At 45.8% G+C, this 17,086-nt stretch overlaps 1 protein-coding gene across 3 annotated transcripts in view; it reads right to left on the bottom strand.

The window, feature by feature from the left end:
- The window catches only part of tbc1d22a (TBC1 domain family, member 22a), a 73,243-nt gene that overhangs the window by 26,662 nt on the left and 29,495 nt on the right, over nt 1-17,086 (bottom strand). For all 3 annotated transcript variants that reach the window (XM_029161177.3, XM_029161179.3, XM_029161178.3), the window contains one exon: nt 5,800-5,906. In XM_029161177.3, the coding sequence (XP_029017010.1) occupies nt 5,800-5,906 (107 nt within the window). The remainder of the gene's footprint in view (nt 1-5,799; nt 5,907-17,086) is intronic.

Here is a 17,086-nt window from a genome sequence, read left to right as displayed (position 1 = left end):
ACTTGACTAAGTGTTTCCAATGTGCTATTATGTCTCCTCTGCGTTGTTGTGCTCCCTGGTGTTTAATTTTGTTCCATGCTGTACTGCATTTTATTTTATGACGGATTGTTGTTTAGTTAGATGCGTTTTTCCCGGAGACACATTTGTTTTGAGGCTATGATACAAATGCAACGCTTTGCTTTCTCTCCATGCTTGTCTCTCCTGCTTCCTCACCTCCCCTCCTCTTTCCTACTCTTATCCCTCTCCATATCTTGCTTTCAATTATATTTTGTCATATTTTCTATTTTCTCCCTTCCCATGCCTGTCCCTCTTACGCTCACTTCCTCTCGCAGCCGTGTTCAATATCTGGGATCTTTGATCAGCTGAGGCAACAGGAGGAAATCAACTCTCACTCCTTCATTATTCATGCATTTTCCTCTCCTCCCGCCATCTGTCCATCCACCACATCTGACCCAGCAAGTAAGTCAAACTGCCCCAGTGCAACCACTTGAACGAACAGGCGCACGGCTCCCAAACACGAAGTTCATGTCTCTCCATCTCAGTCAGCTGTCAACAGCCTCTTGTTCTCCCCCGTGCTTTCGCCCTCTCCCTCTCTCGGTAAGCTGAATCAATAGATCCTCTTCACCTCTCAGTCCATTCTATTAGAGGCAACAATGGCTGCATGCTGGACTAAGATTGCCTCCCATTGTGGCCCTGGATGTCTATCAGCAAGTTGGACAGCGCCGACACAACAACGTCACAAAGGTGTGCGTATGGGTGAGAGAGAGACAAAGAGACATAAGGACAGAGGAGAGAGCGGGGGAAGACAGAGAGATGACAGGTCGAGATAAAGGCCGGGCTATAATCATTGCACGGTGCTAAAAGACAGGCCATCGATCTGTCAGTCTCCGCCGTGAGCGAGTCTTACAAGCAGGGGAGGCACAAAGCGGCTTTATCAGTCATGGCACGTTGTTTTAATTATCAGACAGATATTTGGTAAAGATTGGTTTCTCAAGACGAGACTAAACTAACAGCATGAAAATATAATCAACACAAATGACTGTATAATTTCAAAAAATGATTAAAAAAGCTTCTGAATAGAGCAAATGATGCTCCTTATGCTCCACATGGCTGTAGGACAATGTGTTGCTTTTATTGATTATTTTTATTTTTTTTCTCAATTATTCTATTACAATTGGATCCGTCAGCATTGTTTCATATTTCTGTACATCGTGACCTCATTTTGAAGTTGGGTTGACTTTGAGCTTGTTATAGCATAACCCTTCAACCCTTCCTGTGAGCAGCTCCAGCCCATAGTGCGAGGGGCAGTAAGATTCAACGTGTATATGCAGCACAGGATGATGGGTAGTCCACAAGCAGAGTAATTCATCCAGCTGACAGCAAAGGTCCAAAAGTAGGGCTGGTTCACGTGTAGGCACCTACAGAACACATGCTACATGAAGATTTGTGATAAAGCTGAGCTGTGCTGAAATATGGTTAATAGATGGGGTGGACTTATCAACACTTCCTCCCTGACTTCTGTATCCAGGAGTTAAAAACCAAGCAAGTGCAACACCTTCAATCGAAAGGAGCAGAGAGAAGAATATACATACATGGTTTATAACTGGAGATACCAGCTTCATCTACTTCCTTATCTCTATTAATAAAGGTCACTTGTTCCATTTACGTGATAAAAAACAGTCGGATCACTGAAAACCTTAATGTGCTGCTACAAAGTCTGCATCTCTTAGACAGTTAAATCTGAAGAGAACACAGAGGCAGACATTCTTTCCAATACAAGAGAACATGCTTTACATTCCCCACACCTTCAAATTGGCTTATTTATAGTATTTTCATTGTGAAGTGGCCTATTTCCCCAAGAGCGACCCAATACGGATAATTTAAAAGAGTGTAAAAGCTTTTTCATATCACAAGCAGCGCGGTTAATTAACAAGTACTTTGAGACTGCCTCGGAGTATGAATTGTGCTACGGGAAGAAGCTTTCCTTGCCTTCCACGACCTCTAACGTGATCAACACCATTTGTTTCTCTGCTAACAAGGTTTTCCACCAGCAGAAATGCACATTCTTCTCTCCGTGCCGCTCCTATTGCGTAAAGCCCCCCCCCCCATCGGCTCGTGCTCGCTTTTCCATTCCACCCTTTATCCTCACCCGCTTCCCTCCGCAGCTGTTCCTGCTTTCATCTCCACTGACCTGCATGTAAGCTAGTTTAGCTAACACGCTGTCATTGAATCTGTGGAAGGGAGCGAGACGACGAGGGCGAAGCGCGTAGGGGAGCTTTAGCGTGTTAAGGTCCAAGTTCAAGGAGGGGAGGGCAGACAATACAAATACATATACAAACATGCTGCCAGGCATCACAAACACACATGCACCAGCTGGCACATCACTCCTCCTCGGTGTGTGTGTGTGTGTTTAAGTGGTGGATTGAGTGACAGCCCAAGGTGACGCTAGGGAAACTCTTGGGAGAAGCCGAACAGGACATGGCGGCTGGTTTGGTCTGTCTACCGTCTGCTAGACATCAGTTCTCGAACCCCTGTTCCCACTCGAGGGAGACGCTGTCTCTAGCTGGCACTGTGGAAACAGATGGTTGCCTTGACAATGACCAGACCAACTCCGATTGGCTAACACTTTAAGGGGGGGCTGGAGGAAGTGGAGATGTGGAGTAGTGAGAGGGAGCCTTTAATTTAACCTTTACACAAAGTATTTATGAAATTATTTATAGAAATATTAACAAAAGGTCCACCGAGTGAGGTATAAAGGTACAGTAAACTTGTGCAAACAAAAGACTTGTACTGCCTGTGTGGCAATAACCTGACAGTAATTAAAGAACAATATTTCATTACATCTTTAGAAAGTAATTTGTATGTACAAAAGTATGAATAAAAAACACCTAAACAAGACTAACTACAAAAGAACATCAAACTACGTCATTCAAACCAAAAAGAGTTATAAATATTTTTTATCCCGCAGCCCCATTTGACAGGACTTCTGTTGAAATATAGTTCAGATCCCTGGGCGAAAATAAATTTTCGGGTCCTGGACCGGAAACACACACATTTCAGAGCCCCTGCTGTAAAAAGTCATATCTGCAGAATTAGCATAAAAGGCAGGTTTTCATCTGCTGGCTTTAAAACTGAGAGCCCTCCGGGGTGTGCTGGTGGAATAATGGACTTTTAAAAACTTCATTTCCCTCTCTTGGCATCACAGGTGAGACGTGGGATCGCTGGTCGCGCGACACCACATTAGGTTCCGTGCGCCGGCGCCGCGCGCTTCAGCCGCCCGTACCTTAAAATGCGGCACGGATCTAGATCACACATTATAGGTTTACAATTAGCGGCGCGTTTAAATTAACAACACAATACTGGCCGAGATGACAGTTCCATTTAAATTCATTGAAATAGCAGATACGGAACCGTTCTAACAAGTTAAATTAGTTAACTTAGCCAGAGGCACTGTCCAATTTAGCACAGTACAAGACTAATTGGCTGCTGGAGGGACTGAGGTAATATTGAGGTCAACTTAACAGAACTTTGTATGAAATGAGTAAATGTACTGATCTATGCTGGTCCAATTTGCATTTTTAAGCATTTATTTTTGTGTTTAGCTGTCATTCAACTCCATTCCAACTCACAGGGATCTACAATGACTAATCACTTTAGAGAATAGCTGTGTGCAGTCTGTGACACTACTTTAAATGGTCACCAGGACAGAGGTAAAACTGTCTTTACACATAAACCCCAGCTTTAATTTGACCAGTGTTACACACATAATGTCGGTTGTGGTCAAGGCGCCCCAAAGTTCTAGTGCTTTTGAAGTGCGAAACGCTCAAGTTGCTCCAACAAATCATCCTGATTCGGTCAACAGACATTAAAGCTGCCAGGAATCAAGTGATCTCTAACTTTCACTGTGGCCCGTTCCTTCAGAGAAACAGCTCGCAGCGCTGCTAATTAACACTGCAGCTCATTAGAGAAGCTGCTTTAAGGGAATTGACAGCCAAAATAGCCTGTTCAGTTTTAAGGTGGGAAAGAAGTGTAGTAGTTAAACACTAAAACCAGAGCTAATGGCCAATTTCGTGTTCTAAAAAGAAAAGGGGAAAAAAATACTTTCAAAAGTCTTTGCACTGTTCACCAGGTAGGTAATTATACGATATCGCAGGAAAGAACACCAGCTGTGGTCCATCCACAAACAGGAAATAAGCCCGACTAAGAGGTGGTTTTTAGTCAGTTTCTGCATTGTGATGCAAATAAACCCCTTTAGATATTCCTCCTATTTCTCCAAAAACAAGTGCAGAGCAGCGGCGCTAGTATCACACACACGAGGCGCTCGGAAGGCAGCGAGTAAATGCAATTGCACGGCGACTCCCCGACCCCGAGAGCAGCACATTCAGGGCCCGAGTTAAGTGTAATAGTCTATAGTGGGTGTGAGAGGGTTTGAGACGAGGTCAGAGCAGAGATCACCAACTAATTACAGGGCTGAGGCACTCAGCCGCCGTCAGATTGTTTAGAAAGCATTAGGGGGGAAACAAGGGCTTCCCTGGTGCATTGCACATAATTAGTTTGAAGCCAAGGTCACACACACAAACAAAAGCATGGGGACAAACATCATCCTTACGCATACAAAGCGCCCACAGAAACACACTTTTCTCCAACTTTCCCTGCTCTTAAGTGTTGCTTTCTTTCCGACTCGAACTCTCGGGGCACCGACTCCCCTCTATTCATTCCTTTATTGGCTGGTCCACACGTTGATAGTTATTTAAGGTGTTTCTTTCACCCCTAAAACACATTTCTGTGCGACCATAAGCATACCGCCCCAACCTTAATCAATGGTTAGGGCTCATTCTATTAAGACTTACTTTAAATTAGGGTTATTGACCCAACTAGAAATAATTGGCAGATGCTGTTTGAACTGAGGAGAACTGAGAAACAATAAGTTACACCCAGGCCAAGATCAGACACAAACAGACCTTTGGTATGAATGCAGGACTAAAACGCGGTGATAGTGTTGGACTACAATTCCTCACAGCATTATAACATCTACAACAGCAGAAATTCTGCTCTGCTGCGTACGAACTCGTGCCCTAATCCGGCGCATGGCGCTACAGTCGAAACAATTTCAGAAAGAAGGCAGAGTGCTAAGAATGCTAAGAGACCTCCAGTCCTACTGTTGGGGGCAAATCCACCACCGGCTCAGTCAGACACGTTCAGAATTGACAGATGGCTCAACCATGACCGCTGAGAGCGAGGTCGATTAAGAGAGCTCACGGGCAAAAGGGTCCGGGGGGGGGGGGGGGGGGGGGGGGGGGGTTGGGGGGGGAATGATGAAACAAAATGAAGTTTGGTGCTGCAGCCTGTGTGCAATTATGGCGTCTCCAGACACTGGGGTTCGCGTTTGAATATGCAAGACAATCACATTTCTTCAACTTCTGTAACACGGAGGAGCTCTTTCATGCATTGTGCTCACACTGTCAGACAGGTTTTATAATCATAACAGGTTTATACTGGAAATCATGCTGTTATACATGTTGATGGAGGGTGTGCTTTCGGTCTAAATTGTCCTAATTAATGGTTTACGCAGCTCTCGTTAAGCAGCAAATAGACTTAAGAGGAATATGTGTCTTTTTTGAAATGAGATCAGAGAATACTAGCATCACACCAAATGCTGGGAATAAAAATGTACAGGAAAGTGCAGCAGAGACAGACTACAGTGGGAGACTGCATTCACACTGTGTTGGTATAAAGGTACGTGGGTATTTTGATCATTTTGTTCTGAGACAGGCTACATCCTCTCACACACATGCTTACCTGGATGCCATCCAGCAGTTTGCTCATGCACCAGAAGCTGTCAGCTTCGATGTTCCTCAGAGCCTCTTCCTGAAGACTGGACACGTCAAAGTTTTCCACTTCCTCCTCTAGAGAAGAGACAAGAGAACAGAGAAGGAGAGAGAGTGTGACAAATAAGCAGTGCCGGGGAAAGAGATGGACGGATGAAAAGGGGGGCAGAGAGATGAAAAAAAAATAAATCTGAGGGAAAGTAAAGGAAAGGAGGACTAAGAGAAGGAAGAAATGGTGAAGACGAGCAACTCAAGGCATCGCAGCAGGGGCTCTGTCATAAGACCACCAATTCAGACAGGGGCAATGGGAGGACAAATCCAACAGGGAGAGTGTGAGAGCAAGGGAAAGGGTTAGGAAAGAAACAAGGACATGAGCAAAGATGCTGAAAGACGGAGGAAACAAAGGAGGGAAGACGAGATCGGGGGGAGTGTGGGAAGAAAATGAGAGGCCCCAGTCTCTATTCTCAACATGACACAACTATAAAATGGAATACTTTTAGGTAATGAGCATTACACTTTATATCCCTAATTGTGTGTTTGGGAATTGACACTTTGGCATTTGACTAGTTGTGTGTAAATTACCTTAAAATTGCGCAATTGTGACAATTAAGGACGAAATAAGATGGGGTTTGAAGCTAAATAAGGCACAGATGTTTCCTAAACTGAACTGCAGAGAACACAGGGAGAACAATTTCCAAGCAGAGAGCACACCGAGTCCCCAGTCATCTCCAGCGGGTGACTTCAACGATGGGTGTCATCAGATGTCATTAACGGCAGCAGTGTGTGACGGACTGCAGGGGCTCTGACGGGCTTTTGACAAGCCACTGACAGCCAGTGGAGGGGAGATGGGACGAGACTGATTAACAATGATCTGGAGAGAGACAGGCCGAGCTACTGTAGGAAGAGAGAGAGAGGGAGACAGACAGAGAGAGAGCAACGCCAAGGGAGGAAAAGGAAAGCGTGTCTGTGTGGTTAAATTTCTAAACATGTAGCACGTATGTATGTATTACTGTCACTCTGTGAGTATATTTAATATACAAGCACACACAGGGACAAATATACAGGACCTGGCAGCTCGGCCGTGTATCCTTGGCAACCTGAGTGGAATGTTGTCAAGGTTGTAATGAGCATGCTCAGTCTGACAGACAGACAGAGAACGAACTGGCAACAGGCCAGAACTACAAAGCCACTAACAACTAGGCTGTGTGTATGTATGTGTGTGTGTGGGCATTGTCTCGTCTTGCTCGATGTCAAGTAAAGACGGCAAAAAAAAAAAAAAAAAAAGAAGTGGACAGAGGATTTAGCTCCATCTCATCAGCGAGACCCTTCATCCTGTCACACCTGCAGTGCAAAAATCTAAATCTGTATGCGTAGCGAGCAAGTCTTTAATAGCAGATGTGAAATAGATCTGGGGCTTAGCTGTGATTACATGTCAGTAGAGTTCATTATAACCACAATACTAAGTGTAATACAGCCACAGGCCACAAATAACAGTCGTTAATGGGGCAAATCCTATTTCTGGTAGGAGATAGTTAAAAAAATGAGAAGACGACGAGCTCATCCACAAAGAGAATATTATGAAGCAGAGTCTGTTGAGGAGAACTCACAATATTTTGCTGGAGTTTAAATTGAGGCCACAGAGGAAGTCAACTAAACAGCGCACAAATGCAGTGTTAAGGCAGCCGTTGTATCGGCGCAGAGACAAAAGTCTGCAGCCAGGATTTAATATGCCGGCCTGCGTGCGGTCAAACAGAAGACGATGACAACGCGTGAACGCAGGCATCCCTTCAGGGATTGCTCCGGCGAACGGCTGGAAATTTGTAGTCCAAAAACGACTGTAAACAAGCTGACCGGCAATTCACAAGGTGATGAGAGAGCGGCTGCTGTGGAGCTGAGAGGCCCTGAGGAGCCCACAGTCTCAAATCAGTCTTTGTCGCGGCTCAAGTCCCGGTGTTGGGCAGAGATCCAAACCTGGACCTTGACTGTGGAGGAGATTAGCACAGAGTTCAGTGCTCACACTAGATATTGGGCACAGCTCATCACAAGGGCATGAGAGGAAGGGACATTAGGCTGGACTGGCTGGATCACAAGGCAACAGTGCCCCCTGTGGCCACTGGCGGAACTAATAACATCAACAAGCTTCAAAGGCTCTAGATGAATAAAGAATAAAGGCTGTGACTCCGACCTGTAGCTGAAACACTTGATCCACCTTTCGAGGAGAAATGCAACTAGATGCAAATGGCAAAAAGCCACTTTACAACACAACAGAGCACATGTCTTCAAAAGAGCACGCTAATTACGTTCCTGAGAACCACGTCTGAGTCAGTCACTACTTGTGGAGCTCCGATTCCTCATGGACCGGCTGACAATACATGTCTGCGTCATGATCCGCATCTTAGCAGAAGTGCTTCGCAAACAAGAACCTGGGGGATTTCAGCTTCAGCGAGTATCACATCAGAGAACTAGGTCTCGGTGGCTTTAAGTCTGTGAGATGTGCCTCCAAAAAATAATACCAATAACAACAACAACCGGTCGCCAAACGATTTTTCGCGGGCCGATGGAAAAGGCAGAGCGGAGCTCACCTCGGAAGAGGAGCAGCCAAGTCTGGTGCACAAACAAACGCGCGCAGACGGGCGTTTTGGGGGCTGGCAGAGCGGCACAGGCCACACGCACTCGGAGGCAGTGCCAGTGAGCAGCACGCAACACTGGAGCTCATCACAGGGCGGGAGCGGAGAGTAACCAGTTCAATTAACTGATTTCATGTTGGTTTCCTTTAGGAATTGGAGCGTTCTCCATCAGCCCAAATGGCAGGTCGGCCATTATAGTCTTGACACAGCTTCTGCGCGGCCACTTCACGGCTCCTCTGCGCTGTCAATGCGCCGCTCCCACTTCTTTTTGTACCTCGACGCTCCTCTGATCTCTCCTTTGGCACATCAATGCCTCTCCTCCCCGCTCCCCCTCCCCCCTTGTTCCGTTCCCCATCTCCTATACAGCCATTTGACATCTCGTCTGTTGCTGCCGCTCCTCTGCCTCGCCTCGCCAAGCTGCCCCCCCTCCCCCCACTTTCTCACCTCTCCTCCTACTGGACACGCAGCCAGGTTCCTGCCAGGCCGCGGGGCTCATTTCCTGTTTGTTCTGGCGCAGGGGGCAACTTGTCCGGGGAGACCGACTGCTCGGTCGCTGCCAGCTGCGAGCGCTCGGCACCGCTTGGCACGCGAAGTCGGGTTACACCTCCGGAGGCCGAGTGCGGACACCTACATGCACGTGCGGAGTACACACAGCACGCTCTGGCGCCAGCGCTGCCATCTGCCCTCTACAACTGTGGGCCACAAGGTAATGTGATGTAAGATGATAAACGAGCTAGTTTAGCTTGATGTAATCATAAAGTGTGGGAGCGTCTGCGTGTGTGTGAGTACAGTGTGTGTGTGTGTGTGTGTGTGTGTGTGCAGAGCCTGAGAGCGAGTGTGTGCCTGTGCAGATGCAACTGGCAATAAAAAAATAGTACTGTTTGACAACATTCTGTTGCTTTAGATTAATCACGAGCAAACCTGAGCTGCAGAGAAAGAGAGAGAGACAGAGAGAGAGAGAGAGAGAGAGAGAGAGAGAGAGAGAGATAGAGAGAGAGAGAGAGAGAGAGAGAGAGAGAGAGAGAGAGAGAGAGAGAGATCACTCGAATGGTTTTAACAAGATTACACCATGCAAAGCTCAAAGTAAAAAGAAGTGGTGCAGTCATTACTTATCATTTACAGCTTTGCTTCAGGTTAAATCTAATGAATCTAATGACTTACAATTTGGGTGCTGAATCCAAAACATGTCACTATCTGCTTCCCTGTCTCAGAATGGCACCCAAGTGACACAGCCAGAAGCCTGACACTTAAAAATGAGACACACTTTAGCTTGTGGAGAGACATAATAGTTCCACCAACTCACACCTCTCGCTCTGGCTGCAGCAGCTAAAAATGTGATCTCCCCGCCGAGGCACAATTAGCATGATAACGCCACTGTTAATGAGGGCTGAACATTTTCCAGAGAGGTGGCATTCATACTGTTGGATAATTAAGAAAGGAGTCAACCCATCAAACCTGGTGTCACCAACACGCCGAGAGCTCACAAACACACACACACAAATGCGCAGGATCACAGAAGGTTTGAGCGCAATGAGAACAGAATTATGGCGGTGTGCAAAACAAGACGTGAAGATATGAAAACAGACAGCTGGAGGTGGTAAAAGGTAGGAGTGCGTGTGAAAAAGAGAACAGGTGAAGGTGACGTGAGTGGAGGTGAAGTAAGGAGATCAGTTCTTTTGCTTCTTCTTGACATGAACCCTTTGTTTTCTACAAATCCTGTGCAAAAAAAAGTCTGCGCAACCGTTTCCAAAATAAGCAAATGGACGTCATGCGCCATCTTCATTTAACAGTTCTTGGAACGCACAAGGTTCGTCTTCAAAGCGATTGTGAACCCTTGAACTCCAGCGTCATGAGTGAAATGCTTTGTGCTATAAAATGTACAATCACTCACAAAGTTTCAATCTTCATCTCCCCTAATTCGAAACCACGTGTTGGCGCATTAAACAGCAGGGCCCAAAGCTGTTGGCAAGTCTTTACTAGTCGCAGCCATTAATACTATATGTGCCGATGTACAGACACATCTGTAGTAAGATCCTTCCTCATCTCACTCAGAGACTCACACTTTACAATGACAGAGATGCAACAGTGTCTGACGTGATCATAGTATGTGTCCTTTGGAACGGGATAGTCAAGAAGCAGGAGGAGGAAGAGGTCGGTTGCTGATTGCTAAAGTGCTGCAATCTTCATAGTTTAACTCTAATTTCATTTCTTTCACACCTTCACAAATTGAAAGCTGATGTAAGCGTGGGGTCAACGCTCTGTTTGACTTCCTGAAAAATAAACAGGTTTACGGAAAGTCTCAGAGTCAAAAGATTCATTAATGTGATTAAATTAATTGTTAGGTGCAGATGTGCCTCGAATCTGTTTTTCCACACAGCTAAAAGAAAATCAAGGTATTAACAGAATGAGCTGGTGGAGCAAGGACAGAAGTAAACAGGGTTCTAAGTTCACAACCTGCAGCAACTGTATAAAAACGAGTATGTGATCAAAGATGCTCCGCATGCATGGGAAGAATTCAAGCCAGCACACACAGGAGAGAGGCATTCAACAGAACTACAGTACGGACGGAGCGATCTGCCACTTAAACCTGCTTTATGTCAGCTTCTATATGGACTTGCAGCGTTTGACCCTGACATGTTGCATGTGACACGAAACACAGCGATGCATCAAACGTTACTTAAATGCAATGACTGGCTAATGTTCAAATAACCTGGAACTGCCTCACTGATAGAACCAGTGCAGTGTATTTAGTGCGTTAACTTCTGTGTCAGGTAGATCGTGTTAAGCATGCAGCCGTTTGCCTGCGGCCGTTTTAAGCAGACACAAATGTCTCTTATCAGATATGAGGCCCAGTTCATTTGAGGCGCAGAACTGCCTGCTGTGAACACAAGACACATGTGGGAGCTGAGAGAGAGAGAGAGAGCTGAGAGAGAGAGAGAGAGCTGAGAGAGAGAGAGAGAGCTGAGAGAGAGAGAGAGAGAGAGAGAGAGAGAGAGAGAGAGAGAGAGAGAGAGAGAGAGAGAGAGAGAGGGGATCCATCCATTAAGTAATTAGTGAGTACAATTTGCAGGGTTAGTTAGGAATAAAACATTACATTAATGATCAGACATTATAGACAGAGGCAGATACATTTAGTCACACATGCAGGGCAGAGAGACAGACACCTCGCTGGCTAATTACGTGCCGTGTGCACACACTGGATCAAACGTATACGTCTGCGAGCCTTTGTCAGCACGCACGTGACGCAACCAGCAACACAACGCACCAGTGGTGCAGCGGCGCGGTGAGATGACTGTTTCAATTGCTTCCAATTGCGTCAGGTCAACCAGAACGCATCACACTGGTGACAGAATGATAAAACTGCCCCCCCACCCTCCTCCTCCTCCTCTCCCCCCAATCACATGGCTGTCATAGAGAACGAGAAACAGACACTGGGAGGGAGAGATCAGAAGCTTCTCAGCGAGGAGAGCTTCAATTTATGGCTTTTTATAGTCAAGTAATTAACTTAATCTAAAAATATTCAATAACCCCTGTGATTATTCAAGGAGATAAATCATCTTTTGACAGAACTATTTCTCTGGGTCATTTCGGAGTTCTATTGCGTTTTATCAGGGGCGATGAGCGAATCGCTGGTAATACAGGGAAATAAGATCAAGCCAGATGCAGATGAAAGCACAGCTATTGATTTTTAGCTTATATATATTACTGTCAAGCACCAATAATGGCCTCCATAGGGTCACTGGTTATTTTCACATCATGGGCCACAACATGAAAGGTTCAAATGTGCCACATTTATACTGAAATGGTAAATTTTCTACTTGCACTATATAACACGGTCACATCATATTTCCAGTTTCTGTCCACTAAACTTGTCCTGTGTAGCTGGATGAAACCAGGAAATTAATATGTTTTAAAAGGCTGAATACGTTTTCATTTGACCGGTTACTTGAAACTTTTCAACAAAAATAAGAGAGAACAGCAGCTGATGACAGAAGATGCTATCTGTTCCAATACTTCTGCTCATCTCAAAGTGGCCTTGGCTGGTTTCATTTCCGGCTATTAACCCCAGAAACACGCTGAAACACTTTAATTCAAACAGCGAAGAGACAGAGACAAAGTTTAACCCGGGAGACACTGAACACTCCAGACAGAAAAAGGAACAGATCTCAAACTGTCTGGGGGGGAAAATAGTGCTTACACTGACACAGTCATTTTGCACAATGATTAAAGTGGGGGGAATTAGAGAAAGCACAAGGAGATAGGGAACAAAGCAGGAAAGACAGTGCTCCTGCTGGGTGTCAGCAGCTGTGCTGGGCAATCACTAAGCAGCTCATTAGAGCTAATAACAGCTGTTAATCAGAGGGAGACTTAGAATAGAAGACTCGGCCAACAGTGGCCAGACCATGGGGAGAAAGAAGCCAATATTAGTTAACCACCTACTGGCCGAGATCTGCCTCACAGATTGCTCAATCTATAGAGGGACGACAGGCAGACGGGTGGAAACAAAGATGGAGAAGAAACACATGAGGACAAACTTTAAAAAACAGAAGGATGGATTCAAACATTTATCACAGCAGAAGAACAACAATGACCCTGCGCTTGTTACCTGAATCTAAAAGCTGCCCCTTTCTCTGAGCACACACGGGTCCATTCGTTATCTAACGGCTGGCTACTGTTCGCCTCCCCATGTGAAGGTGTAATTGAACTACAAATGAGCGCAGCTCACCTCGCCCTTGCTTGTGTGTGTGTGTGTGTGTGTGTGTCTCTATCCCTGCAGGCGTTCCATCCCAGCTGACTGACACCATGTTTCCATCTTCTCAGCTTTGTCCCTGGGTGCTCCACCCGCCGGGTCCATCTGCAGCGCTGTGCTCCCCGTGCAAATCAGCACCCAAACACACAGTGACCAAGCAGATTCTCTAATAGAGGTCTAATATTGAAGAGCGTGAAGGTGGTGCAATACAGAGTCCTCCCAGCGCAGACATCATAATCATTTTTATCTCCATCGTCTCGTGTTTTTTTATAGCGGTGCATGTTTTACAGCCGAGCAGACAAACTTTTTAAAACAATCCTAAAATGCTGAAAGAAGAAGAAGAAGAAGGGGGGAGAAATAGGTGGCACAAAACTCTTACTTCTTAAAAGCCGACTAAAAACTGCGTGTATAATTTACAAATGTGCCCCGAGCAAACACCGGTTGCTCTGCGTAAGCAGGCGATGAAACGCATATTGTGAAGTGAAGTATACAATTCCCTGCATCCGTGAAAGCTTGAAGGAGCTGCTTGAGAAAAAGCACGCGTCTGGGGATCAGAGGAGTGTTTATGGTTTAAAAAGACGAGCACACACACACTTCTTCCATGGCAATATGGGACCTCCATCCTACACACATACTGCCCCCCCCCCCCCCTCGTTTCCTCTGGTTGGTTAGACACCTTCTTCTCATCCCTCTACCTCTATTTGCCCCTCTTTAAGTGATGCGAGTCGAGTTGTAGAAACCTCTGAAGCCTCTCGTTTCAAATCCGTCCTCTTCTCCGCTATTTGAAGACGAGCGCCTGCCTGTGTTGCAGCGGAATGCATTTGAATTCTAAAATACTCAACCTGGAAAATTTCAGGTTTGCCCTCATCCCGCTGTTCTCAAGGGCTCCTGCTCGATAAGCGCATTATCGCACGTCTGCAAGGACGACGGCGCTTCTGCAGAAAAGGCCCAAAGTACAGTGATTTTTATTTTTTTTTTAAATCACTGCTCCCTCTGCAGAAAAACACGTTTCGAAATATCAAAACAATATTGTTTTCAGAAAAATGCACTGCACAAGTTGCTGACGAACGCTTGAATAGAAGTTCAACATTAATCTTCTCACGCGGCCTTTTAGCACTTTGTTCACCAGCCAGTCATAACGTTGCCTTCCTCTCTTTACAGCACCAGGCTGAAAATGTGCAAAGGACTTTGGAGATCTGCTGCAGCTGAATACATCACTACTGAGCACAGCGATAGCGACAAATGTTCAGAATTCTGGTACAAAAAGCAGAACATTCCCTTTAAAAATGTGTTATTGGGTCCAATGAAGGTAAAACGCACCGACTAGAAATACGGCATCTCTTTCTAAACTTGCATTCACTGGTTTATTGTTATAAAAATAGGACAATCTGCCCCAGGAAAACAGCACAGAAGCTTTTCAGGCACATGAAACAGACGGGCACTTTCTGCTGCAATGGGATGTCATCAGGGCATTCAACCCGTAGCTGGACTGCCTGGCTCAGCTGCTCCCCGGCAGCATGAGGACACTTTACTGTAAGTCATTTCTTCTGCTCTGCTTTGTCACTGGGCGTCCTTCTCCTCGATTCTGCCCACGGACACTAGTTATTCTCTACTACGTGTCTCCATGTCTCTCCTGCTAGTTTTGCGTCAGCCGCATTTCAACATTCAGTCCTCTGCAAAAGCACTCCCACCCCCCCTCTCGCTTCCTTATTCTCTTCTTTCTTAAGAGCGGATCCATACTTAGACACTGGCATGCAGATTGCATTATGGATCCACTGGCCAATCAATGGCTGCTCCACATTAAAGAGGCCTGGCCCTGCTCCTTGGCCCTCGCTGGCCTGTCCTGGCCGTAATTAGATGAATTTTATTGTTGGTTAATGGGAGAGGCGCTACATTGCGGATAGAAGATGGGGAGAAGTCAAACGCAGAGCAATCCCTCACCATTGACAACGAAGAGACGATGGACTCGCCAGATCAATTTGCCCTTTGACAATAAAGAGACTTGCCAGATTGCCTTACAATCCAAGTGGATGCGCAACGACTTTAATGGTATTTTTTAGATTCCACTGCATCAAAGGAGCGTCATCAATAACCTGCTAAAAGGAATGTTTCAATTCGGATTAACAGACGTTAATGAAAGTGGGTGACAGGAAGAAAAAGAGGGGGAGCCGTGCAGACGGAGTAGTTAAAAAGTCGAACCCTCGCTCCACGCTGCATCCTCAGAAGGTAAATGGAGTGCACGGCAGCTAAACAGGCGCTGCAGTGCCAGATGGAGGCTGTTATGTCACTTAGCAAAAGGAAGCCACAGAAATAGAGCAGGGGAGCTTAACGGGGAAAAATACAGACACAGCAACACTAACAAAGTGACAGATAAGAACCCGTGGAACAAAAAGGAAGACGAGAAAACCAGCACAACCGAACATACAAATGCAACGGCACCTTGTGGGCAGCAGAGCGTGGGCGTAATTTGATCTTTTCCCCCTGTAGCCTTTACCTTCCCATATCTGACGTGGGTAGCTGCATGTACGGACTGCAATTTAAAAGCGGCTTCGCGTATAGGTGGGTGAAAACACTGATTTACATACGACTTGCAATTCATTTCTTCTAAGATTTGGGGAAACGGTAGAGTTACTGTACCTGTCAGTTTATCTCACAGAACAAACGTATGAGCGCGTTTAGATAAACTTTGGAGGATGAGGATGAATGCACGGCACTTACGAGCAGCAGCTCATTGAATTCAAAGAAGCAAAATAAACAAAGTTGCCTAGTTACAGTACGCACAGCTTTTTCTGTAACTCTGATAATGACCCTCATCACAAGCAGTGAGCTCAGAACCATCGATTACAAAAATGAAACAAATAAAAATCCCACACATGAAGCTACACAGAGAGAAACACTGAATGTGTTCGGGAAGGGGGAGACTAATCTGCTGTAAACAGGTCAAAGCCAGAGCTGCTCACAATCCTGATAGAGGCTGTCAGTCAAACCCACACAAGACGGTAAACCGCTCAGACCAAACAAACACTTGTGTGGATTTGGATGAGTAATGAAGAAAACTAAGTTGCCAGTAGCTCAGTTTCTAATGGCACTCTGTCTGCAGGCCTGGAGTCTTTGGCCGGTTTGGCTACAAGCTGAACTAAGCCACTTTCTCACTTTCATGCACCCTTGTCCACTGAAGACCATAGCGCCGTAATCGTAACAATGCACACAGACATACTGGTTCACAGTCCCACTGCTCTCGTCAGTATCACCGCTGAAAACATGTCCTGTAATAACAGAGCCAAATAGAAAGAAGACAAAATATTTTCGCGCATGTAAAGACTAAAGCCTTGCTGAAAATACAGCGGACCTTAGACGATGTAAGCTTGTTTCACGTGTCAGTACTTTCTCCAACCAGCTACTGCGTCTAGTTCTGTGTCTGAATGAAATCCAAGTATGAAGAAGAGAAGAAGTCAGAAAAATTAATTCAAAACCTTTGGACACAATCCAAGTAGTGCAATTATTCGTCCAGCATTCACAGTTAAATTAAAACAGTTTAACATTATCATGATGTGCTTTTCATGCAGTCAAGTTTCATTATACACCCAGGAGCTCAGAAGGAAATACAGGAGGAATAGTGGAGGAGACACATGACAAAAGGAGGAGACACGTAGCGAGAGCAGGAGCGCACAAATATATGAGATCGTGGATCTCACATACCGCTCTACAAAAGAAGCGGAATGAGGCCCACGTCATGAAAGAGCCGAGCCCCTCTTTCTCTCTCTCCACGCTACACGACGAGAGCGCCCTCGCAACAACGCGGCGGCGCATCGGCGCGTCATGTAAGATGCCAGCCAGGAACGTTTGAAGGTTGGTTGGCTTGTGTGTCTTATTCAAAAGCT

This window comes from Betta splendens, chromosome 9, assembly GCF_900634795.4.
Source record: "Betta splendens chromosome 9, fBetSpl5.4, whole genome shotgun sequence".
Taxonomy (NCBI): domain Eukaryota; kingdom Metazoa; phylum Chordata; class Actinopteri; order Anabantiformes; family Osphronemidae; genus Betta; species Betta splendens.
This window is presented reverse-complemented; position numbering and strand designations above follow the sequence as displayed.